General features: G+C 26.2%; 2 protein-coding genes and 1 long non-coding RNA gene across 15 annotated transcripts in view; 2 read left to right on the top strand and 1 right to left on the bottom strand.

Annotated features, from left to right (window-relative positions):
• LOC126906793 (uncharacterized) overlaps window positions 1-12,950 on the bottom strand; it is a 55,590-nt gene extending 42,640 nt beyond the window's left edge. For 2 of the 9 annotated variants that reach the window (XM_050687653.1, XM_050687655.1), the window contains exons 1-6: window positions 12,666-12,939; window positions 11,607-12,552; window positions 10,061-10,111; window positions 6,300-6,341; window positions 4,293-4,349; window positions 3,339-3,450 (exon numbers count right to left, since the gene is read on the bottom strand). In XM_050687653.1, the coding sequence (XP_050543610.1) occupies window positions 3,341-3,450; window positions 4,293-4,349; window positions 6,300-6,341; window positions 10,061-10,111; window positions 11,607-12,474 (1,128 nt within the window). In that variant the 5' untranslated portion in view covers window positions 12,475-12,552; window positions 12,666-12,939 and the 3' untranslated portion in view covers window positions 3,339-3,340. Of the gene's footprint in view, window positions 1-2,922; window positions 3,037-3,107; window positions 3,219-3,338; window positions 3,451-4,292; window positions 4,350-6,299; window positions 6,342-8,504; window positions 8,606-10,060; window positions 10,112-11,606; window positions 12,575-12,665 lie in introns of those variants that run through there. The other 7 variants (XM_050687651.1, XM_050687654.1, XM_050687658.1 and 4 more) reach the window with 7 other exon arrangements.
• Window positions 1-26,203, top strand: part of LOC126906792 (uncharacterized) — a 69,290-nt gene that overhangs the window by 18,055 nt on the left and 25,032 nt on the right. For 2 of the 5 annotated variants that reach the window (XM_050687650.1, XM_050687646.1), the window contains exon 1: window positions 17,219-18,178. The exons of the other annotated variants lie outside the window; for them this stretch is intronic. In XM_050687650.1, coding sequence (XP_050543607.1) covers window positions 17,305-18,178 — 874 coding nt within the window. In that variant the 5' untranslated portion in view covers window positions 17,219-17,304. Of the gene's footprint in view, window positions 1-17,218; window positions 18,179-26,203 lie in introns of those variants that run through there. 5 annotated transcript variants of the gene reach the window in all.
• LOC126906801 (uncharacterized) lies at window positions 21,112-22,473 on the top strand. The gene is made up of 3 exons (XR_007704344.1): window positions 21,112-21,224; window positions 21,335-22,263; window positions 22,328-22,473. It is a non-coding gene; the product is annotated as an uncharacterized LOC126906801 (long non-coding RNA).

Genomic DNA, 26,203 nt, shown 5'->3' with positions numbered 1-26,203 from the left:
GGATTTAAAATAGTAACTTTTTTACAAAAAATAACTTTTTCAACTTAATTTTTGAAAATGTTCCGGAATTACTGCGTCCTTTAACCATATATAAAATTAAAGCTTATTTTATATAATACAAAATAAAAAAAAAAATTTGTCCTGACGATCTATCTTCTATACGCAAATGGCTACCATATTGAAAAATATACTATTTTTGTATGATAATTATGGGTTTTGTATTTTATTTTAATAGAAGTTGATGTTGCTTTTGCAATTATCCATCAATTTTTTAAAATTAAACACTATCTACAGATTTGCATCGAAGCGTTTCTTATGATAGTGATTTTAATCACTGTCAGATTAAATCTATACTAGACCCTACTATGCAATGTCTCCACTATGCGGCGACCCCACTGTGCTACCGTTTTTTTTAATTTTCTTTTAATACAAACCTAATATTGTATCAGTTAAATGGCTCTGAGTGAAGTTTCATTTCATCTGCGCGTAGTCGTAACACGTACTGTTTTTTTAATTATTACAATATATTCGAATAAGCTTTTACTTCAAATTTTTAGTAATAGCCTTAAGATTATTTAGCCTAAGTGATATTTTTGGTGAAATAAATTGTTATTGGCATATTATTTTACACAGAGAAATATTTTACCAGTAGTATTTGATTTTATAATAAAACAAAATAATCAACATGGAGTACAAAACAAAATAGTTTTCTATATATCCTAAAAATTATAGTGCTTATTTTTATTACACTAATTTTATTTTGAATAATGGAAATCTTATATTATAAAAAAAAAATATTTACAGGCAGATTGAAATCACTGTCGACTTTCGTTGATGATAAGAAAATAAGCTAGATGATTAGGCTGCTTAATATTTTTCAAACATTATTTCATCAAACAATGTATAAAAACTAATAGTTGTTATATTGTCTATTAAAAGATGGGTAATTCTTTAAAAACACGGTTTTAAATCTTAACTGAATTAAAATAATACAGTATTTAAAATGGGCTGTATTTGTCTTTATAATATAAAGACTATATATATTATTTCTAGATATATTATATCTAGACATAATTATATTCAATAAAAACGATAATTTTATTCCAAAATGTACAGAAAAACTATAAAGTAATATAATATACTTAACGATTAACAATTTTAAAAAAACAATACATTATCCAACATAATTTTCAATTACGTTTTAAGGTTTTTAGAATTTCTATTAATACGTAAGTTATTATTTTAAACAACTCAGTTTTCATTTCACAAAAATGAAAACATATTTGAATCTTTTACGATAAAAATTATGTTTGTCTTTTCTAGAAAATCATTTCATATAACTGAATTGAATCAATCACTTATTGAGTCATATTGCCCATACCATCCCATCCTTCTCTATAAACAAAATAAATATTTTTGAAATCCCGACTTTACACTTTTTCGTGTGGCATTTGGCATTTGAAATCGTGCATTTCTAGATGTTACAGAATTATTTTGAGGTAAATTACATTCATGTTTTTTTTCGCTATTCAATAAAAACACTATATCTTCCAGATAAATCTGAATAAAAATATTTTAATATTCTCTAAATATTTCGTTCATAAGTCATACAAAGGTCATGTATGTATTTTTAAGTTCAAATCTGGGTAAAAGAAATTGAAACAAACTCCATATCATTGAAAACACCGTATATTTACACGTGTTTTATAAACATATAAATCCATTCACGTTCATCGAACAATAAAATCCGTTTGAGGCAATTATCACGTATCAATAATCGATTTTCACGTTAGAACGTACCATTTAGCCTACGACAAACAGATTTTATTGTTTTATTAGATATGAGGTCAAAATTCTGAAGAGTGTTCAGTAAGTAAGAAGACGGGTTTCTTTTGTTCTCGTTGTTTATTACAATTGAACTATTACTTTATTTACTGAACACTTATAACAATAGAATTTTGATCGTATTAGGTATACGATCAAAATAAAAAAATAGAATCCAACAGGGCGGCCGACTGTGATGCATGATAATCTTTTTTTTTCGGGCCTCTGCAAAGTAGTTTCATTTCAAAAATTCATCCCGACATCTTGTCTTCTATATTTAAACGTCTACAGAACTTAGACATAAAATGTTTTTTTGGTGTAAAAATTTATCATTTTTCGTGTTTAATTTAATATTTAGGCCTTATTATGAAGTTTTTTATGTTTTAAACTTATTGATATTAGTGTTTTAAACGGTTAAAACACCAAAATTTACATTGGTCTTTAGGATTTTTTAAAAGTTTTAGTCTGTTTACTTGTTTTAAAAAGGTTTTCTTTAAGATACATATTTTTTAATAACCTTGCTTATTACCTGCACCTACTTTATATTTTTATTTTTGAATAGTGTTTTTCTTTTTAATAAATACAATGATTCAATACTAAACATTTAATTTAAACAAGAAATAATTTTAAAACAGTAACAGCACAGTGGGGTCGTGTCATAGTTGGGACAAGATTTTCGAAAATATTATATCAAATAAAAGGAAATTACTTGAGAATTCAATATACAAAAAAATTATTTTCATTTTTCAATAAGTTATGGCAATTTTTAGAAAAAAAAGTCGAAATTTACTGATTATAATAATCGTAATTTTTTTGGGGATTTCTACCATTTATGGGGAACGAGTGAAATCTTTTCAATTTTCATGGGCATAATCTTCAACATAATACAATTTGTGATTTTTTACCGTATTGTTGAGAAAAAGTGGTAATAGACACAAAAACGGTAGCACAATGGGGTTGCGGCATAGTGTCGACATGGCATAGTTGAGACAAGTATAGATGATTAAAATTACCACCCTAAGAAACTATATATAATTATAAATGAGTTGTTACTTTAATGACAAACGTATATAAATATAGAAAGACTTGATACATAAATTTTCAGATGATAATTTATGGTTTATTATGAATAAATGGTATATAAATAATTTTCATCAGTGTCAAAAATATACTTTAATTCTTCAATTTTTCGTTTTGAATTTTGTTTTCCATCTAAAAAATGAGATTAATACTGGAAAACTATAAAATTATATTTTTACAAAACATTATGTTATTAATCATTTATTTATTATTTTAGTTTTTGTGCAAATATTTTTATTATAAACGCTAAAAAATAAATTTATGTTTGTAAATTAGTTGTTTATGTCTCAAACGTATAATTTTTATTGAGTTTCCTGCAATATAATAATATAATGATTGTAAATATTGCTGACTTTTCTCGCAGTTAGTAATTACTACACTTGTTTTGTGATGTAAATATGAATTAATATTTAATAAAAAATCTACTATCTTACTACTATAACTTTAATATTTTATGGCTTGACTGATTTTGATCCAGATGAGTTTCAGATATTAATCCAGTTACTTGGAACTCTTCGTTAAATACATTTTCGTCCCAACTTAATGCTGGAATAAAAAATATTTAGATAGAAAATTATATAAAATTTAGATTTTAAAAATAAAAAATATTGTTTTCGACTTTAAATTTTCAAAAAGATAACCTTTATTTATTATGAAAATATACCACTCGTGGATTAGTTTCATTTTCATTTCTCAGAGTTTTGTAATTTTCTCGACATCAGTGTAAGTATGCATTTCTCAAAAAAATAAAAAATATTAAAATGTCGAGTTACACGGTTTTGCCATAGGCTAGAAGTACATACATAGAAGTACAAAGAAAAATATCGCATCCAAATATCATAATTATTTTAGGAGTTATACATAAATAATAATGTCATAATACAAAACCAACCACTAATAGATGGGCGGTGAGTACGAGTGTATGAAGATAATGATAATGGAAATAATACATAAATAGTACAGCAAACACTCCGGATTAACTGTTGGTGTCGAAAGGCTGTTGTTATAGAAAGAAATAGGGGTAACACCTATGGTATGAGGTGCGGACGAAGTGCAAAAGAAATGAATAAAGACTTGACAATATACAGTAAGCCAGACAGCGAAACCGAGTTCTGAAACGGATGAATGACACAAAGCATAAAGCCAAGTATTGGAGTAGACTGACCACGATATATGTTTTATTGTCAATTCATAAGAAGCGAATGCGCTTTCAGTGTTTTATTTTATAATATTTTATACACTAATGGTGACGCGACATCATCACAGTAATACGCAGTGAGACATCTATGTGGTGTTCGGTAAGTAAGGAAAAGGGTTTAATTATAGATAATTATCATGTTTCATTTCAATCTTAAAACTTATAAACATGTATAATTGAAAAATGTTACCTTTTTCAAGAAAGTCCAATAATTCTGCTACTTCAGTTGCAGATTTCTTTCCTTTTTCTATTATAATATAAATAATCATTAAATATTATGAGTGAAAGATTTTAAATTAAACTTTTTTTAATTAAATGCTTAGTTTTCATGGTGTATTATAATTTTTTTTTTGTTAATTGAATGAAATGTATATTTTAATTTGAAACTAATATTTTATTTGTTTACATAACTAAAAAAAATTATGAATAAAAATTGTTAAAACAAACAAAAAAAATTTAATAGTATAGTTGAAGTCTAGCTGTGAGGTAGGTTAAATAATTTCCTTCTAAACATTTTTCATCTAATTTGTTTTATTACAAAACATTTTGCAATGGAGTATAGGAATGTTGGATTTAAACTTTCTTATACACCCGTGTGATCTGAAATAATAAACTTCAATATAAATTAAAATCAGAGTAATTAACTCTACTCTTATAAAAAGTTTCGAAACATTTGTGCATTAAGAATAACTTGAAAAAAGATAAAATATTGTTCAGGTATTCCGGGACACTTTTGAAATTAAGTTGAACAAAATACTAATGTACAAAAGAGATCACACTGAAAAAGATATATGTTTTTTAATGAAAATATTAGTTGAGTCAATGAATTTATTCAATAAAATATCTCCGATAATCGTGTAAATACATTATATATGGACTTTATACGTTATCTTAGGCATAAAAAAGGTTATAAACAACAATTATAAGTTACTAGTGGCGTAATATTCCATTCTTTAAAATACTAAAAAACCAATTAACTGTTTGAGAAAATATAATTATTTCACATTTTTAAAATAACTCCTATGTTCAAACGCAATTTTATTTATTTATTATAAATATTGTTTGGAGAATTTAAAGATTTTTATTTCATTACTATAGCAATTATTTTATATTTATAACTATAGATTTTCAAAATATTTTCAAAGTATATGAATAATTTTACAAAGATTAAAAACTATATTTTGAATGTATAAGACTATTTAAACGTTGAATAGTGTTAAACTCAATTGTTAGATAATGTAATAATTATCTTAAATGTTAAACAAAGAAAAATTTTTTTAATTTGATTTTTGTGTAAAAGATAAATCGACAAAACATATTTTTTAACGCAAATCTTATTGCATACACATTAAATCATCAATATTTTTAAAAATATGTAAGTTATTTTACACGCAGGTGTAATTTGACATAATGTGTCGAAGAGTCGTACACAAATATAACTTATTTATCACTTATTCAATTCTTTTCTTACATTGTATGCATTAAAAACTTCCAATTCATACATATGAAAATTGAAAGATTTATTTAATAATGTATAATTCTATCCAAAATTCAATTTTACTTATGTTATGAATTCTATATTTTTTAATTATTACAAAAAAATTATTTTCTAAATTCTGGAGTATAACTTATATTAATAAATTTTTGTACAAATAAAAATGTTGAACGCACAAAAGTTTTTGAATTTTGATTGAAAATGTAAATAGTTGAATGGTCGAATTTGATGTTAAAAAAAAAAAAAAAAAGAGTGTGCTATTTTCATTAATTGCCATATTTCTAGAAATTTTTATTAATAAAATGTAATAATAAATAAAATGTAAAGCACTTTTTTTAGCTCATTCGGACTCTTTTGATTTATTTATCAGTGAGTCAGACACACTAAAATAAAATATCTTGATGAAATTAATATAGTAGTAACTTCGAAATGAACGTCAAATATGATGGCAGTCATTGGACGTAGAAAAAATTTAATTTGTAGGAAGGGGGTGGTAAAAAGATGTTTTTCTGAAGCTACTTTATACTATATTACTTTAACTATAAACTTAAATTCATTTTTAAAATAATCCCTTGAAACTTTTTGAGTTAAACTATTAACCACTCTTATTTAAATTTTATAAAAATACAAAACTATATCAAAGTTTAAAATGCCTTTAAATACTTCTAGTATGCTAAAAATACATAAATATATGACAATTACCTTTTTCTATAAATTTTGATATGTCTGATTCTTTTGGTTCAACTAAATATAAAAAATAATAATGTTTTTAAAACCCGACTATTCATGAACTATAGTTTTATTTTTACATCTGTGGCAATTGAAAATAAAAAAAATTGTAGCTTAGTGAATTTGTGGCACAGTAAGGTGCATTACAGTATTGATTATATTTGACAGGGATTAAAATCACAATCACAATAACACTTCATTTATTTAATTCAAATCTGTAGATAGTGTTTAAAATTTTAGAAGGAATTAGTGAGTTTATCCATAAGCAACATAAACTCTATTTCCTTATTTAATCTTGTTTAATAAGTTTTATGATTTAAAAAATAAAATATATATTTTATATAAAACAAATACTTATATATTACATGAACAAATACTATAAATACTAATATTAATATTATAGTATTTAATATTAGCCAATCGATTTTTTTTTTAAATAATATTTATTTTTTAATTTTATATATTTCTCGATTTATTTATTATTTTGTTTTTTTTTAATTAATTTCTTATACCTTATAAAAATACCTTTAAACTTTTTTTTTTAAATGGTCTCATACTTATTTAATTAGCTAATAAAATAAAAAATAACCTTGTGAAGTAAAAAATTAACTCACTATTATTAAGATCTAACATACCTTATGTAAATTATATAATTTATTAGTGAACGTTCCATAATAAGTGAAACTGCTAAACAATTGGTAATAAAATGTTATAGTCTTAGAGTTGTTAATTTCGTTGTAAATAAAAACCATTTTTTGACACATTAAAATTGAGTAATAACTTAATTAAATGGCCCTTAGTAATTTAGTAGTACATTTCCTTTTAATATTTTCTCTTGTACAATAATTGTCAATCTTACATCATAAATTGTCATCGGGATAAGGAGTGAAAGAGCTGACCAATACAGTGCCTGTTAACAATTCGAACGGGTCTAGGTGCTAGTCAAAAATGCTAGCATCGGCGTTGATCCTCAACTGGGGTTGGTATGTGTTTGTCGCTATTTAGTGCCCTGGCCATTTTGTTTAAATGATTTTCATCAAACAATTAATCTCTCTCTTGGGCCACCTATATGTCATTTTTCATTTATACAATTAAAACTGTAATGGCTGCTTACAGGATAAAGACTCATTTGACATGGAGTCGCCAACCTCAAGGCTTCCTTGCAATAAGGAGAATCGGGTCGTCAAACACTTATACAAGGGACTTGATTATAAAATAAACAAATACCCGCATAATAAGTGGATTAAAAAAACAAAGAATATCAAAGTAAATAATATACACTTTGATGAAATAAAGCGTATCATTGAATAAATAACAAATTTACATATATTTTAAAATGTAAAGTGTTATAAAATATAAAGTATCAAGTGTAGGACTATAATTTTAGTGTATAACATAAGCTTTACTTTAACATAAATTTGAGACTCTGAGTATTTTTGAAACATTTTTAATAGTTAAGTTGAAAATGATCTACTTTCTATATATATGTTTAAAGCAGAGTTGGGCATTATTCGAATAAAAAATTATTCGATTGATTATTTGAATAAAAAATTATTCTTTATTCGTTTATTTTTCATTTGATTATTCTAGATTATTTTTATTCATTATTTTAATTTTTACAATTATTCGGTTATTCATTATTCTTCATAGTCGTGTTTATCTTAAATGATTCGTAGATAATTTAAAATTACAACTTAACTGAAAACTGAAACTAGTATTTCTTTCTTATTGTTATATTATCTGCTATCGATAATGTCAAAATCAAAAATCATAAATAATTTCTATAAGGCTAATCTAAATGGTTTAGCACTCGATATCGACATGTTATTTACCTGCGTTTTACTGCTTTAATAACATTTTTATATTTTGAGTATAAAGTTGTATTAAAATCAAATTTAAATTATGAATTACAAAATAGAAACTAAAAATTAAAATTAATTATTATTTTTGTCACGATTATTGTTATTGTTGTTATAATTATTTGCTTTGTTATGTATATTATATTTTTATCATAATTTTGTTACACCAAAATTGGATATTATTCACAATTTATTTAACTAATTTATTCAGAATAATCAATTTATTCATAAGTTAAATTATTCAGAATAATTTTTATTTATTATTCACAACTAAAACTATTTAAAATAAAATATTATTCTTTATTCACAAATTAATTAGTTATTCATACTTTTATTTTTTATTCATTAGTTTGATTTGTTTTTGCCCAACTCTGGTTTAAAGTTTTGAACTCTAAGGTGCGAATGAAAATGATCTTATTTCTAAAAAGGTATGTCAAAAAAAAGGATAATTTATAAAACTTAATAAAATAATTTGTATTGATCTATCTGTTTTTCAAAAAGTAAAAAAAAACAATTCAAATTTATACAATATAACATCAAAAATTTTACCACAAAAATTGCATATGTTTAACTACGGCAGCCATTTATACAAGGAATTAAAGTCGTAGGGACAATTTTTTTTTTTTAATTCCTAGAACGTAACATATGATTAAAGATTTTAATATTTTGGGAACATTTTCAAAAGTTACTTTTCATTAGATTCCACTATTTTAGGCAGTGTAGTAAATAGCTGAATAACGTCGATTTAAGTATAATACAAAATTTACAACAGTGTAAGCAATACGATAATGTCATATAAAAGGGAAATTCAGGGTAAGCAAATTACCCAACAGTGGGAAGAAGAATATAAAAGGGAAACATGAAAAGTAGCGTGGGACTGGAAGTTTGGCCAAAGAAACGTCGAGTTACTGGTCAGGATGTTTGACACGAGTAACTTTGTTTTTTGTACGATTTAATTTGTTTTGTATTACATTTTTATATTACATTTTGACTTTGTCTTAACTATTACGTTTCTTAAATAAAATAACTATTTATAAACCTGCACTTAGCGTAAATATTTTATATTCACCGTGCTGTTAAAATTGTATGTGCGTGTACGGCTAAAGTCGAGATTGGACTGCTGGTCTTTTAGTCAATCTTAATAATTAGTGTGCGTGCTGGCTAGTTTTTGAGTTTAACTGTCCTTTAGTAGGTGTAGTGAAAAGGTAGTTGTGCTGCTGGTGGTTGACGAGGGGCCACCCTTCAGTCTGCTACTTTTGAGCTAAACCGTGCTGACGGGACTAAACTCTACCCCTTTAGTTGTTCACTTATTTGAGAGATTGGGGCTGACCAGTGTATCCAACGGGAGGACTCGAGAAGATCTAAAAACGACGAATTCGTCGTCAAAAAACATTTGTTAATTTGTGTACGACTTTTTGTGTCTACGTCGGGGCACTACCGACGCACGACAGCAGCTAAAAAGTTAGATTTTCAAAAAAAGTGTACTAAATGATAGGTAAGTACCTAAGGTAAAAAAATTGTTTTTATTCATATATTTCTCAAAATGGCAGTTTAAAATAAAAAAAATTTTAAAAATGTCAAAAATTACTGATTTTTAAAAATATTGTTTGAAGATTTCACTATTTACGGAGAACAAAAGAATTTTTTTTCAATTTTTGAGGATAATGTCTTTAATTAGATACAATTTGTATTGTTTTGATATCGATGAAAAAAGTCGGTCCAATTAGAGCTGAGAATAAGTGGTACGAAACACAACAAAAAACACATCTTAGTAAAATTAATATTATCGTAGCTAATATACAATACTAGATCAAGGTTTAAAATAACTTTAAATACTTCGGTTATACTACAAATTTATAAATATATAATAATTACCTTTCCCCATAAACTGTAATATGTATGGTTGTATTGATTTCTTCGGGTATTCTAAATATAAAAAAAAATAATAGTATTAAAATGAGTGAAACTGATTGAATAAATTAATTTTGATGCCTTTGTATATTTGATCTATTAACAGTAAAGTACACGGTCACCAAGTCAATTTTCTATGTTGGATGAAAGTTAAGTAAAAGATGAAAGTAAAAAAAAAATCCTCAAATTTCACTAACATTAGCCTTAATTATAGGTTATTCCTAGTAGTGATTTATAATTTATAAGACAATAGAAATTACAAAAAATTATCGGAAAATATCAAAATGTATTTTAAAATTAATGAAATATTTCATGTACAAATTAAATATGAATAAACATTTTAAATTTAAATGTAACTAATTTTAACACCAATAACTATATTGTCTATTGAAATAAAGCAACAATAATTTTATGTATATGTTTAATTCAGATTTTTTTATTAAAAAAATGTTACACGTATTCCATATTTTCGGAACTATATTGAAAACGAAATAACTTTAAACCTTTTACTAAAAATAATTCCTTAGGTAATTATTTAGAATTTCAATAATAAAACAATTATTTTAGGTAGATTATTATGTTATATTTCTTAAAAATCTGAAAATACTAAGCTAGTTTTAAAGACAATTCTATTTAAATTTACTTTATTATAGTTATTAAGTATAAAGAAATATCTTTTTTAAAACTATCATTAGTAACCAAGATTGAAAAGCAACCATTTATTGATTAAGTATATTGCGAATATACTTATTCCTATATAGTTTTATATAAACATAAATAATCTTACAATTACTTATTGAAAAACAAATATAGGCGAGAATGAGGCAAGTTGTTCTTCCTGGAGGGGTTTGAATAAAAATGTAATGAAAAATGTTAGTTATTTGTATGAAATATTTATTTATAAAAAATAATAGCTTCATCATTATATGAACTAACTTAGTTAAAAAAAAATACATAATAATTGACCAGGAGCATATCTTAATGATGTCGATTTTGTCTATAAATATTTTTACACGCGATTTTTTTTTAATTACTTGGTAGACCAATTAAAAATTGTATAATATGTTAAAAATTTCTTAAAGTGATATGTAATGAATTACTATTCAATGGACAAGATACGTCTAATACAATTTTATGCATTACCTAAAAGATATGGTAGATATTTAAATTTGTTTTATTAAAAAAAATAATCTCTTACCGCGCCTAAGGTAATTCGACTAATATAACTTATTTCAAATTAATCAATAATTTTAAAAGAAGTAATATTAATTAATGAGCTTACACCAATTAGTCTACATATATTAAATAGTACTTCTACAAAATTTCAAGTTTTAATGGTGAATTTTTTCTTTATAAGATTCAATTATAGCTTAAGTATATCAACATACCCAACATTCCTAATTTTAATGGAATTTATAGTAACTATAAATTAACACTAATTATCAATTTTATGAAAAATCTTAAAGAATTTAATATACTTCAATATGAAATGTTTTTTTTCAAAACTTACGATCAAGAACTTCTTGTGGCACTGATACATCAATCATCATAATTTCAGTGTTGAAATAGAAGCCTAAATTGTAACACTTTTCTATAACAATCATCCTAATTTCGTTATCTATTTTTGTATACAAATCATTAAAAAAAAAAAAATTTTCTTCATTATTTTGTATTTTATATACTGTCTCCCAATTTTGCACCATTGGCTCAAATATTTCAGGCTTAAAAAAACATATTATTGTTTTGTCTTGTATTTCATGTTTAATATCTTCTTTCATTGCATTAAATATTAACCCAACGTTTTTTAAGATTATTTCACAAGATTTTGGATTATCCTGCAATGGAAGCTTGTGAAAAATATTTCTTTCAACCTTCTGTAAACGTGTCAAATAATTATATAATATGTAATCAATTTTTGTTGTGTTGGGTCGCATATTATATAACGCATCCAATGCAATCAGTGATTCTTTTATGACTGTTGCCAATAAAGTTAATTTCTTAATGATCCGCAATAAATTTATTGTACACTCGTAGGGATTATGATTTTGTAATAGAACGATTTCACATTTGTTTTGATAAAAATTGATCATATAGAATATTTCTAATAAATCTATAGCGTATAAACAACCAAGGAATAAAGCAGCACCGCGTACTTTACCATTGCCTTGTTCACGATTAACAATTTTATTAATTTCCGATAAATGATAATATTTACTACCGCATTTCACTGACTGTAAAATAGATATTTGTTTCCACCAATTGTTATCACAAAAAGTATTAATGATTGCCGTGTTTCTTTCCGTATTATTATATGCTTTAATTAACACAATTGTGTAGAGTAACAAAACACAAATTTCAGATAACTTAATTGAAAACATTTTTAAGGGTGGTAATCAAAAAAATAGAAATAAATATACATATATTTCTTACTCAAAAATAATTTTTGACTGTATTAGCTAAAATTTTAAAGAAAAATCAGTATTAAATTATATTAAATGTTACAAAAACAAAATTTATTTAAATCTCCAAATATGTTTTAATATTGTCTATTACATTATTATTTACTTACGTGTTATTTTAAATATAAAAAATAGCTTACAGTTTTAAGGTAACTATGTCTTTATTTTTAAATAAAAACGTATAAATCAAATAGAATGCTTCAAATATTTAAGATTAACTTTTCATGTTAGTTCGTCGGGTACTCCATTTTATATTTAAATTCCAATATGAATATGAGTGGATGAAAATTTTATGAAAACTAGCAGTGCAGAACTAAAACGTTTTTAATGATAGTGATATTTATAAATATCAGATATTATCTATAATCGATTCAATTATGGTACTAACTGTTGGGTAGAATGTGGCGAACTCAGATTCCCGTCTTCGTGTCTTATGTGGCGCACGCGTATGACTAGTTCTCGAACGTGTTCGCGTGTCGTTCGGTCATCGTCCCTTCCTCAGTGAGCGTCCGTCGTTTTTGTTTATATTTTATATTTACGTCTCATTTCTCACTGTATGTACACTAGGGTGCCCCTTATAAAATTTAAAAATTACAAAGTGCCACCCCCTAGAATTATTCGAATACATGAAAAAATAAATTGTACAAAGTTTGGAGACGATTGGTCAACTCGAAGACGTGCCCCAAGGGTGATTTTTTAGTTTTTTTTGTCTATCTTAAAAACTTTAGCTTTTGTGAAAAAGTTTATTTAGATTTTTTTTGTAGGTATACAATTTTTCTATAAAAAGTATAAATACAAAAATTTTTGAAAAGTTCTTATTTATCCCTAAAAAAATAAAAACGTACATGTTCTATTCTTACCGTTAAAATTATTAATTTATAAATGGTTCATTGAAAAAACAAAAAAAAATTCATTTAACCGTTGTTTTAAATTTAATTTTCTATACATTTTTTATTCGACATTTTTTCTATTATTTACCATTCAAAACCTACAATTTTTTTGATCTTAATTTAAAAAAAACACATCAGAGTAAAACTAATACCGTCTCAGCTTCACATTGAAGTTTGTTGAAAATAATATTTTAACAAAAGACGAAGCACAAAAAAAATACCTATTACAGATTGATACACAATAATGTGCTTTTACTGCAATTAGGAAAACAACGCCGGAATTTTTTTATAAAACAATTGTATACCTAAAAAAAGTCCAAATAAACTTTTTCGTAAAAGCTAAAGTTTTTGAGATAGACAAAAAAAAAAAAATAATCCCCCAAGGGGGTTATTTTTAACCCCCTTGGGGCACGTCTTAGAGTTGACAAATCGTCTCCAAATTTTGTACAATTTATTTTTTCGTGTATTCGAATAATTCTAGGGGGTGGCACTTACAAATATTAAAAGAAAAAACCTCTCATGTAGCTAAAGGTCACCCTAATGTACAGTAATCGATAGTCGTGCAATTACTAATCTTTTTCATTTATAGCTCTTTGATATTCTTGTTCATTATTAGATTTTTAAAAAAGTTAACTGATTGGCATTGTAGAATCCATCGTGTATTTTACGTTTTACGTCCACGACCACCAACACGATGCGCAACGAACGTTTTCCATTTAACAGATGGAGATGAAATCCATGCGAGAGTTACACTGATAGATGAATTGGCAAACAGTGTAGCTGTAATTCAAATATTCTATCTTCATATAACATACATCTTGGACTATGAACTTGTTTAATGTTATTAATTGTGCATTATAAATATGTCATTCACCAACGACTTCCACCGTAACTATTTCGTCCTAACTGAGTTGAATACACCATAAACGTTGCAATTGAATAATTGAAAATTGAATAATTTTTGCAACAACTAACACCGGTCCGAGCAAACCAAGGGGATCGAAAATTATTGCTATATTCGATAAAATTGTAGGCTTCGTTATATTGTTATTGTTTATTATGTTTTCACTTACTGCATATTTAAATGAATCCGAAAGTGGGTCCCAACACAGGCCTAATATTTTCGTCGTGTCTTTATCGACAAGACGCGGAGGATCACTATCTGTGTTGTATTCGGTAAGTAAATTACTTATCGAACTATTGTCATTCAACAACCATTTACGTAAATGTCGACCGGCACTTTTTACGATGATAATAATATTGTCTTTGCCCGTTTCGTTGCACCAACTAACCAATTGTCCACATAAATGTCATTGAATAATAATTGACACACATCAGGATATCTATTGGATTCACATTCCACCAAATTTTCTAGTGATAAGTCGAAATCGTTGTTGATTGTAAGGAATACCGTCGTTGTTGGCTCGTACTATTGAGCTACTTATTCTACGATGAACCAGCAAAATCCCATCCAAACTTTGTTTCCTAAAATACAGGATCATCTGGTTGTGGTTTTATTTTCCTTGCACACATTAAATCGTAAAAGTGACCCACTCCGATAAATAAGTCGATTTTCCGTCGTACGGTGAAGCGCGGATCTGCTAAGACCATAAACTTAAGAATCACGCAGCTATCATTTAGTAGAGTGGTTGGTAGGTTACTCGTAACGCGCTTAGAAAATAAACATAGGAACGTTACAGAACAGTCATTTAAACGTTAGTTGGCTGTAATAATTACTCAGGACTTTTTCACAGATTCCTTGGACGCTTTTATCAACGTAGCTTTTTGGTAACCGTAAAATCTGTGCTATACGTTCGGTTATAAAGTCTGATCGGTCCGTAAACTTAGGTGTAAAAGTGTATATGTTGCAAGTCACATTTAAAACAGCCGCAAGATAAACATCTTTTCTTAGAGCGGGTCTATAGATAATTTCTATACAAAATGCGTTCACTAATGCGCTTAATGCTTTCAATTACCTGTATTTCGTTACCTCACTTTATTATAAACCATTGATAACTAGAACATTTTTTGAAGTGAAATTTCTTTACAGAGAGTCTGAAAAAAAAATTATCACGTTCGGCCGTCACGAACAGATTCTATTGATCTATTAGGTAGACGGTCAAAATTTTATTGTTCGTTTAACGTATAGTTCAATAAACGTGTACATTCCATAAACGTTAGCGTTTAAGTTCTACGATTGTTTGCAATTTATAGTAATAAAATCAGGTAAACTTTGACATTTTTTTATACTTTTTTTTTCTTAAAACTTCTATAACTTTTTTAAAAATGAAACGAATTTTACGAAATAACTTTTTTTGTATTAATACCTCAAGTATTTTTATTTCATTTGATTTAATTTTTTGTTTTTGAAAATCTGACCCATAACCTACCCACAAGTAGATTCAATATAGCAACTTGTACATCAAAATTTAACTATTTCAAGTTACGAACTACAAGTAAAAAAAAAATTTTTATCTTTTATGTGCAAATAGCCGTTGAAATATATTGTTATTATATTTAATGGTGCGGTATAATGAACACTTATAATCATTTACATTCACTCATGCATAATATTCCATGGGAATTTATAAAACAATGACATTTAATAGACGATACTCCTAAATGTAATCTTCAAATAAAACACCAAGGCATTTATAAAATATTTGAAAAACTAATCAATATCATAAATGAATAGGTGGCATATCAATTTAATTATCCTCACTCAATGCAGCCAAAAATAAACTATTCAAAATATCTTTTGTAATATAGTTGATAAAATAAATTTATTATTGATTATTAGTCAATACATAAATAATAATTACTCAAATTACTTGAGACACAAGTCATTTTAAAAACATTATAATTTATTATTTATACAATAAAAAATAATTCCCTACATTATTGACCTATAATAAAATAAATATCAACAAATCTATGTGATAATGTGTAGTTATAATAATTAATAAAATAAAGACAATAATACATAGGAAGTATAACAAATACTCAGAATAGAAAATGAGAAATAAGACATACCCCTATTGCAAAATTGTAAAATTCCGATTTCCAAATATTAAATAATTAAATGTTTTGTTTCCATAACGTCACTTTTCAGGATATTAGAATAAGGTATTAAGTTAAAATTAGGAGTCGAATCATGAAAAAAAATCATTATCTAACATTTCTAGTAAGAGCATTGAATTTGATAGATTTTTATCTGTTGTTTTGGCTAGTTAAAGTTCTTATTATCAAAATATAATTTTATGAAAAATATAAACTGATGAGAAATTAAATATTTTAAGTATGTGTTATGATACAAATTGTACTCAGTCTTATTTTGACCCTAAAAACTTAGTAAGACCTTCAGTACATCAACAGTTCTATAGTCACCTTAAAAAATACNTTCAGTACATCAATAGTTCTATAGTCACCTTAAAAAATACATGACAATGATAGATAGTCTGTCTGACTACATTATATAAAAAGTAACAAATAAAAATAATTAATATTGGGATGATATTTTAAATATTTTTTTTTTTAATTATTTAAAAAATTCTTAAAAGTATACAATGAATGATTTAAAATTATCTACGAACACATGAAATACTAAATTTTTATCTTTTTAAACATAATTTAACATTTCAAACTAACCTAAATTCTTTTGATAATAAAATCTAAATAATTGATAAACATACAAAAATTTAAATAAAAATAAAATACTACAGTTAAATTGATGTTATTTACACAATAGGTATTTATATAGTTTTAAACTTCGGCGGATTTTTTTCACAAATTTTTTTAATAAGGTAAAAATTATTTTGTAGTGCGAAATTTATATTTATATTTTTCTAGATACAATAAAATGTTTTTTATTAAGTTGTCTGAAATTTGTGTATTATTATTATACGTGATAGTAGTGTTTGTTGAAGCTCCAAATAATTCCACGACAAGAAATACAATAATTATTAATAGCCTTTGCCAAAACGATGGATGGCAACATTTAACTGACTTACAGTATGTAAAATATAGTAGTAGACCATATATGTTAGATAATATTATTACAATTGTCAAACACACTACGTGCAATAAAAAAGTGCATGCCGCTGCTTTAATACTTCGTTGTACATACGCTAATGATTTAAAAAAAATATTCAATATGGTTATTGATTATTGTAATGAATGTAAAAAAGTTTTATCTCAAAACAAAAATTTCTATGAATGTACTATAGATTTATTGACTATAACTAAGAAAATAACTTTATTGGCAACAGTCATGAAAGAATCATTGATTTCATTAGACGGGTTATGTATTACTCCTTTAAACGACACAAGAGATGATTATATATTATATTGTTATTTGTCACATTTACAAAAAATCGAAAATAGTATTATTAATAAAACTCCATTACAGAATAATCCAAATACTTGTGAAAAAATCTTAGAAAACATTGATTTTACATTTAATAAAATGAAAGAAGATATTAATATTGATATAAATGATAAATCAAAAAAATGTTTCTTTAAACCTGAAATTGTTAAAGAAATGTCGCAAGATTTGAAAACAGTAAATAAAATAAAAAAAGATAAAAAAAAAATTTCTTCTTTAGAATATTTCAATGAAATAATAGATAATGATATTAAGAAGATTGTTATAGAAAAGTGTTTCAATTTAGGCTTCTATTTTAACACAGAAATTCAGATGATTGATGTACCACTACCAAAAGAAGTTCTTGATAGTACGTTTTTTTAAATTAATGATAATACTTAAAAACATTCAAGTCTAAAAATAATCGTTGAAGGGGTAATCATCTTTAAATTAGTTCAAGTTCTTTAAGATTGATAATTTAATGATTTTCAACTACTTGTTCGATGAAAAACGCTTAATATAAACCGAAATAATTACTTTTTCAACTTTTGAAAATCTTATTCTATCTGTTTTTAATTTAATATTTGCATTTAATTTTTTTTTTTTAATTGGTCGAATTAATTCAGTTGGTGTTTTAATACATTTATATGATTTGCTTCCCTTATAATAAATAGTCTGATTTTTCCAACCATTTTAATTGTTATACAGTAGAAAGACTTATAGTTTAACATGAATATACAACACAAATTATAAGATATTATAATTTTTTTTTTTTTATTAAATTAAAATTGGACAAGTGAAAACTGATATTATATTGTATAGGTTAATGCTAGATATAGTACGTCATATTTAGGTAAATACTAATTTTTATATGAGTGTAAACTAAAAATAGTTTTCTAAATATCGTGTGTATAATCGATAATAGTAAAATTAGTTTTTGAACAATATTATTACATTTTCTAAATCAAAAATTACATTATTTCTTTAAGTATAAGAATATTACAAATGACTATTCTAGTAGTATATAATGTTACCTTCTGGGAAACTCATATTAACCCATGGGGTGGTTGGGGGCGTGGTCTACCTAGGGTATAATAATTGATGAGTTTTAATAAGCCACACCCCTCGTGAAGGGGGTTAAACAAAATGGTGACCATTGATACAATGTAATGGAGTCCTTTTAGTGGTGGGGTTATATAAAAATACACTGTTATAGTCTAATTGATTGATTGTCTAATCAAGAGTGTTATATATCATTGAAGGGCAACCCTTGGTAGTTCCTCTTAGGGTCTATAATTTAATTAGGAAACCTCGGTACCTAATGTAGATATAGCCTAACCAGTTATCCCCCGTTGTCCCCTTTCGTTACTATTGACGGCTCAACTCCAAAATAGCCACATAACATATGCATTTTTAAATTTTGTTTTAGCAATTTTTAAAGCACTCAAGCTTAACAAAATTTGTAATTGAAATATACATCAGAGTAGAAATGTTTTTCGTTTAAAAGTTATAAATGACCTATCTTCCCCAACCTGTAGAGTCGGTTAATACATAATACCAACAATTTAAATCTAATAATAAACATTTGTGCTAGCTATTAATGTGTTTGGAAAAATTTAACAAAATTCATAAATACAAACAAAGATGAATTCTATTTATAAACTAGTTAAATATGTGATACTATTTAAAACAATTAAGTTGATGCCTCTAGTTACATATAAGGGAAAATCGAAAGAGTGCTTAGTAATTGTAAATCAATATGTATCTAAAATAATCAAAAAAATATTTCTGGAATTATTTATATCTTATTAGTAATCTGTATAATTTATTTAATTTATGAGTAGTTTACGATACACGTATCATATTGTACGTGGAGGAAGAAGTGAAAGTGCTGTAATACAATTCTATTAATTATTATTTATTATTTATTTATTTATTATTATTTATTAATTATTATTAATTATAAATTCTATTAATATTGGTACCTTCTGGGAGACCCCTATTAACCCATGGGGTGATTGGGGGCGTGGTCTACCTAGGGTAATAATTGATGAGTTGCAATATGCCACACACACTGTGAGGAATGTTAAATAAACAAAATGTTGACCTTTCATTGGTGTATGACACCTATACTTGGGGTTAAATGGAGAGTTGTGATAGGCTGATAAGTCACACCCCTCGTGAAGGGGGTTAAACAAAATGGTGACCATTGATACAATGTAATGGAGTCCTTTTAGTGGTGGGGTTATATAAAATTACACTGTTATAGTATATTGTGCAAGGGGAGTGTGTTAAAGAGATGCACAGTGTTCATATTGTTTGTATGTATTATTAATATTTGTAAGTAACATAACAGCACAGACCTGCCCATTCACAGGCTATTGACATCCTAAATACTGCATGGTAGTATTCAGCATGTCAATAGGCTGTGATTGGGAAGGTCTGTGCTATTAGGACAATTACAGTTGCTATTTAAAAAAAAACATTTGTATTTGTACATGCCAATCCCCGTATANTTTGTATTTGTACATGCCAACCCCCGTATAAAATTATTGTGTTATTTACTAATTTTCATTGATGGTATATCATCGATTGTAAATGGTGCATAACAAGAGTGATTCGTTTAGCACGAGACACTGAAAATACTAATACAACACAAGCAGCTATACGGATTCAGGACGATATTCCATGTCATGGATAGATTTGACAACCAACTCGTATAAGGGTGAGATTATTTGTGTGGTCGCTTTTATTAATATTGTTTCGTGTCGATGTACGCGTCTTAACATGTCGATATAGTAATTGTGATTTAATGAATGTAACCAATAATTGTATGGAGTGTTATAAAAAAAAAAAAATCATAAATACTATTGTTGCAAAAGCAGCTATCCATTACGCTCACTGTTTTTAAAGGATGAGCCAATGAATGAAGGGGAGCGCGTGAGGGTTGGACTTGTCAATAAAAATTCTATTATTGTTATTATTTATTAATAGGGGACAATTATGTTGTGATTTTGCATTAGTATTTATTGGATTGTTCGTCTATGTTTAATTGTGTATCCAATGACAGTCAGCATTAAATGTTGTATTAGTTTAACCATCATGAATAGTAAACTAATGAATATTCCGATAAATCATATTCATAATATTATTAGATAATATTTGGGCTATAAGGGTTGAATATATGGTTTATTATCGTTGGGGGTGAGTTTATGATTTTTTAACCAATGAAATCTGGTGTTGACAATATCATATCAACTCCCTCCCTCGATAAAAATCATATTTAAGTAATTTGCAGTAATATTATTTTAGTTTAAACACAGTTTTTGTACGTGTCGTGTAAAAGTCAAGTTTTTCAACAAATAAGTTTCAAACATTTTATCTAATTGTTTTTTTGAAGAATTCAATAGAAATAAGTAAGTAAAACTAATTTTTCTCATTTTTTTTGTATTTCTTGAATCTTATATTTTAATTTAACGATAAGTATAGTTAATATTTAAACTAATGATTTGTATTTTTTTTCTAGAAAAAATGTCTGTACTGAATAAAATTAAATCACTCTCTCACAATGAATATGTATCAATGGCTTCACTGACATTAAATAAAGAGTATCGGGTAACTACTTTGAGATCTGTGGAAACCAAGTACGGTCGAACATTAATAGCGAGATTAGAAAACGATTAGAAATCGCTGATAAAGTCACAGTGTCATCAAGAACCATCAGCTCCAAGAAGAAGACTCTACTCTATGATCAATATGGCTGCCGAACCTGTAAGAAAACAGCGTTACATTGATATCACACCAACACCGCCAGCCGAGATGATTGACTCTAGCAGTTACACTATTGCGTTCAGTGACAGAAAATTTTTGCAAGTGGGCCTGAATCCAAAGAAGGACTTCAATGTTACAGTATGTATTATTACTCCTTCACAATATATTAGTATGTCAGCAGACTATTTAAATATTATTTACGACATGATGGATGAAATAACATTATTTCTACAATCATCTCCGGTAAAAGGAGGGAACATTATGTTATACCAAAATGTCGATTTTAATATAACCAAAGTATTGCATCGTGATACCATGCATTTAGTATTGGATTCCAGGATGGTCGATGGCTGTCGAGTGTTATTGAATAACGAAAACATTAATAGACTTATGGACTTACAGTGTACTATTAACAGTGCAATATCAAGAAAAATAAAAACACGTTTACTATTATGCCATCAAATAGACCACATCATACAATACGTTGACGATAAATGACCAGGCCATAAAATTCAACATTCAAACAATGATGAAATGGTTAAATTTATAAAAAGTTTGAATGAAATATGCGATACTTTTCCTAAAGGGGACAGTAATTACATAAGCGAGCTGAAGAATTTAGCATACAATGAAATAGTCGAACGATGGGTCAAGTCTTGGTCCGAAGATAAGTTTCAAATTAATGTGAGTTTAATGAACATAGATTGTCATAACCTTTATTGTTATTAAATTTATAATTATGTTTTAGGAAAAAGAAGAAGAAATGTGTGACGAAAATGACGGTCCGGCATTTTCAATACAACAATGTTTACCCGAGAAAATAATTATAGTCCATGGGCGTCACAATGGGCCGATATCCAATCACGTCAGAAAATTAACCTACATTAATAATTTATGAACAATAAATTTATATATTGTACTATTTTCTTATAATCTAAAATAAAAATACAAATTGTTATTTGTATATAACATATTTATTTCATAATAATAATAACTATAATAATAATAATAATAAATACAAGTTTAATAATAAATGTTTACATAAACGTGTAAAAATTAATGTTAAATTATACGGACGGTTCTGACAAAAGGTGTATAAGAAGTAAATACATTGTCTGAAATTATTATTAGAGCATATGCAATCGTATTAGCGGGGAACGTGGTTGATGCTTCAATCTCATTACGCAGGTCAAAAAGTACAGGACTGTAATTGTACCGTTCTGCTTTGACATATCAATCATTGCAATAGAATTATTATAATGATATTAAAAAAATAATATTAACTATGATTAAAATAAAAACGTCTATGCATTTGTCGGTTAGATAAAAAGGCATTTGTATGGTGGATTTGTATCTCACATACTTGTAAAGTATTCATTAACACATGTAAAAATGTTAAATTTCATGATGTAAAATAGAATATATGTATACGAAAAAGTTATGTTTAAAAATCTATACCTGTTCCTGGTCTTCATCCTGTCACATACATAACACTGTAAACAATTGCTAATTATGATAGCATCACAGTATTATTAATATTATATACAAATTATGAAAAAAAAAAAAAATAATAATAATTAACTTAAAACAAAACAAACTTATTATTTACAAATTATAAATACCACTCTGAATACTCATCTACAGTCTCGCCATCCAAATTAAAATTAACGATAGGTATTAAACATTCATCTTGTTTATGTGATACAATTAAGTTGTACACGCAAACAAGATCTATGGTACGACGATTTTTAAATTCTCCTCTCAACTTTTGACTGCTACCTGTAAATAAGCTCAATCTCTCTGTACAATTAAAATAATCTAAGTAAACATAATTTTCAATCTTTATAAAAAAAATTAGTTTAGTCCAATAACTTTTAGTTTTAATTTTATTATTATAAGTATTACTAATAAATTTTTTACCGTCAAGCCAATATTGATGTCCATAATCAGATTTTGTGATAAATAGCCTTTCATATAATTCACGCAAATAAATCTCCAGTTTGACCGATGAGCGTTCAATTAATTCATTAATAATCGCCTCATATTTTTCATACTCAGCATTATTAACGAAATAATTGATCACTACATTGGCCTAAATGTCGATATATCGGCAGGTATGGTAGGCATCTCTTAATAATGCTCTATGATTATAACATTTATCGATTTCACAATTACAATATTTAAAATTGTAATCACCTATTTTTATATTTAAAATATATGTTAACGATATATGAAGGATACTATTATCAATTTATTTTACCTTCTTGTATGTACCTACTCTATGTACCTACTGTATGTACCTACTACCTTTATTTTACCTACTGACGATTTTTAAATTCTCTTCACAACTTTTAACTGTTACCTGTAAATAAGCTCAATCTCTCTGTACAATTAAAATAATCTATTATATGGTATGAGATATGGTATTTATATTAAAAACTATACTTAATGAGCTAATAATTCACCCTCTCACATGTATAATGTTATATACAATAATCTATGACACATTCGGGAGTTGATATGATATTGTCAACACCAGATTTCATTACACTCTGAACCTTTCATGGAAAGAGGGTCCCTATGCCTTTCACCATATCCCTTCCGACTGTATACACCTCACGTCTAACTATGGCAGGGTGAACCCATATCATGTATGTGGTTTAGGGGGGTATCCAGCTCATATATTATACAAATACTTACTTATAATAAATTATAGGTATACCTTTTTAAAGAAAAAAAAAATATGTTCTACCAATACACAATTACTTTATACTTTTGCTTGTGGACTCCAGGTTTATAATTAAATACCATTATTATATATATATATATATATATATATATACGTTTACATATTTTCGCGTATTACATTACATATTATTATTTTATAATGTATAATTTGTAATAATATATACTTAAAAATAAGTAACAACACAAAAATAAAATAAATATCTATGATTTTATTATATATTTTAAACACGTGAACATTGTTTTTATACATAATAGTTTATTTTAAACTATGAATAAAAGTAAAAGTAAATTTTTATATAAAGCAAAACATGATAAATTCAAAGTACATAAATAAAAATACATTTTTAAATAAATTTTAAGAATATTTAAATTGTTATTATTGAAATGAAAAATTGTGAGTAAAATTATTTTAGGCAAACATAGCTGTTTATCGTTTTATAATCTCGCTATTAATGTTCGACCGTACTTGGTTTCCACAGATCTCAAAGTAGTTACCCGATACTCTTTATTTAATGTCAGTGAAGCCATTGATACATATTCATTGTGAGAGATTGATTTAATTTTATTCAGTACAGAAATTTTTTCTAGAAAAAAAATACAAATCATCAGTTTAAATATTAACTATACTTATCGTTAAATTAAAATATAAGATTCAAGAAATACAAAAAAAATGAGAAAAATTAGTTTTACTTACTTATTTCTATTGAATTCTTCAAAAAAACAATTAGATAAAATGTTTGAAACTTATTTGTTGAAAAACTTGACTTTTACACGACACGTACAAAAACTGTGTTTAAACTAAAATAATATTACTGCAAATTACTTAAATATGATTTTTATCGAGGGAGGGAGTTGATATGATATTGTCAACACCAGATTTCATTGGTTAAAAAATCATAAACTCACCCCCAACGATAATAAACCATATATTCAACCCTTATAGCCCAAATATTATCTAATAATATTATGAATATGATTTATCGGAATATTCATTAGTTTACTATTCATGATGGTTAAACTAATACAACATTTAATGCTGACTGTCATTGGATACACAATTAAACATAGACGAACAATCCAATAAATACTAATGCAAAATCACAACATAATTGTCCCCTATTAATAAATAATAACAATAATAGAATTTTTATTGACAAGTCCAACCCTCACGCGCTCCCCTTCATTCATTGGCTCATCCTTTAAAAACAGTGAGCGTAATGGATAGCTGCTTTTGCAACAATAGTATTTATGATTTTTTTTTTTTTATAACACTCCATACAATTATTGGTTATATTCATTAAATCACAATTACTATATCGACATGTTAAGACGCGTACATCGACACGAAACAATATTAATAAAAGCGACCACACAAATAATCTCACCCTTATACGAGTTGGTTGTCAAATCTATCCATGACATGGAATATCGTCCTGAATCCGTATAGCTGCTTTATTAATAATAATTAATAAATAATAATAAATAAATAAATAATAAATAATAATTAATAGAATTGTATTACAGCACTTTCACTTCTTCCTCCACGTACAATATGATACGTGTATCGTAAACTACTCATAAATTAAATAAATTATACAGATTACTAATAAGATATAAATAATTCCAGAAATATTTTTTTGATTATTTTAGATACATATTGATTTACAATTACTAAGCACTCTTTCGATTTTCCCTTATATGTAACTAGAGGCATCAACTTAATTGTTTTAAATAGTATCACATATTTAACTAGTTTATAAATAGAATTCATCTTTGTTTGTATTTATGAATTTTGTTAAATTTTTCCAAACACATTAATAGCTAGCACAAATGTTTATTATTAGATTTAAATTGTTGGTATTATGTATTAACCGAC

This window comes from Daktulosphaira vitifoliae, unplaced genomic scaffold, assembly GCF_025091365.1.
Source record: "Daktulosphaira vitifoliae isolate Bord-2020 unplaced genomic scaffold, ASM2509136v1 Scaffold_5, whole genome shotgun sequence".
Taxonomy (NCBI): domain Eukaryota; kingdom Metazoa; phylum Arthropoda; class Insecta; order Hemiptera; family Phylloxeridae; genus Daktulosphaira; species Daktulosphaira vitifoliae.
The sequence above is the reverse complement of the archived record's forward strand: the minus strand, read 5'-3'. Positions and strand labels throughout refer to the sequence as shown.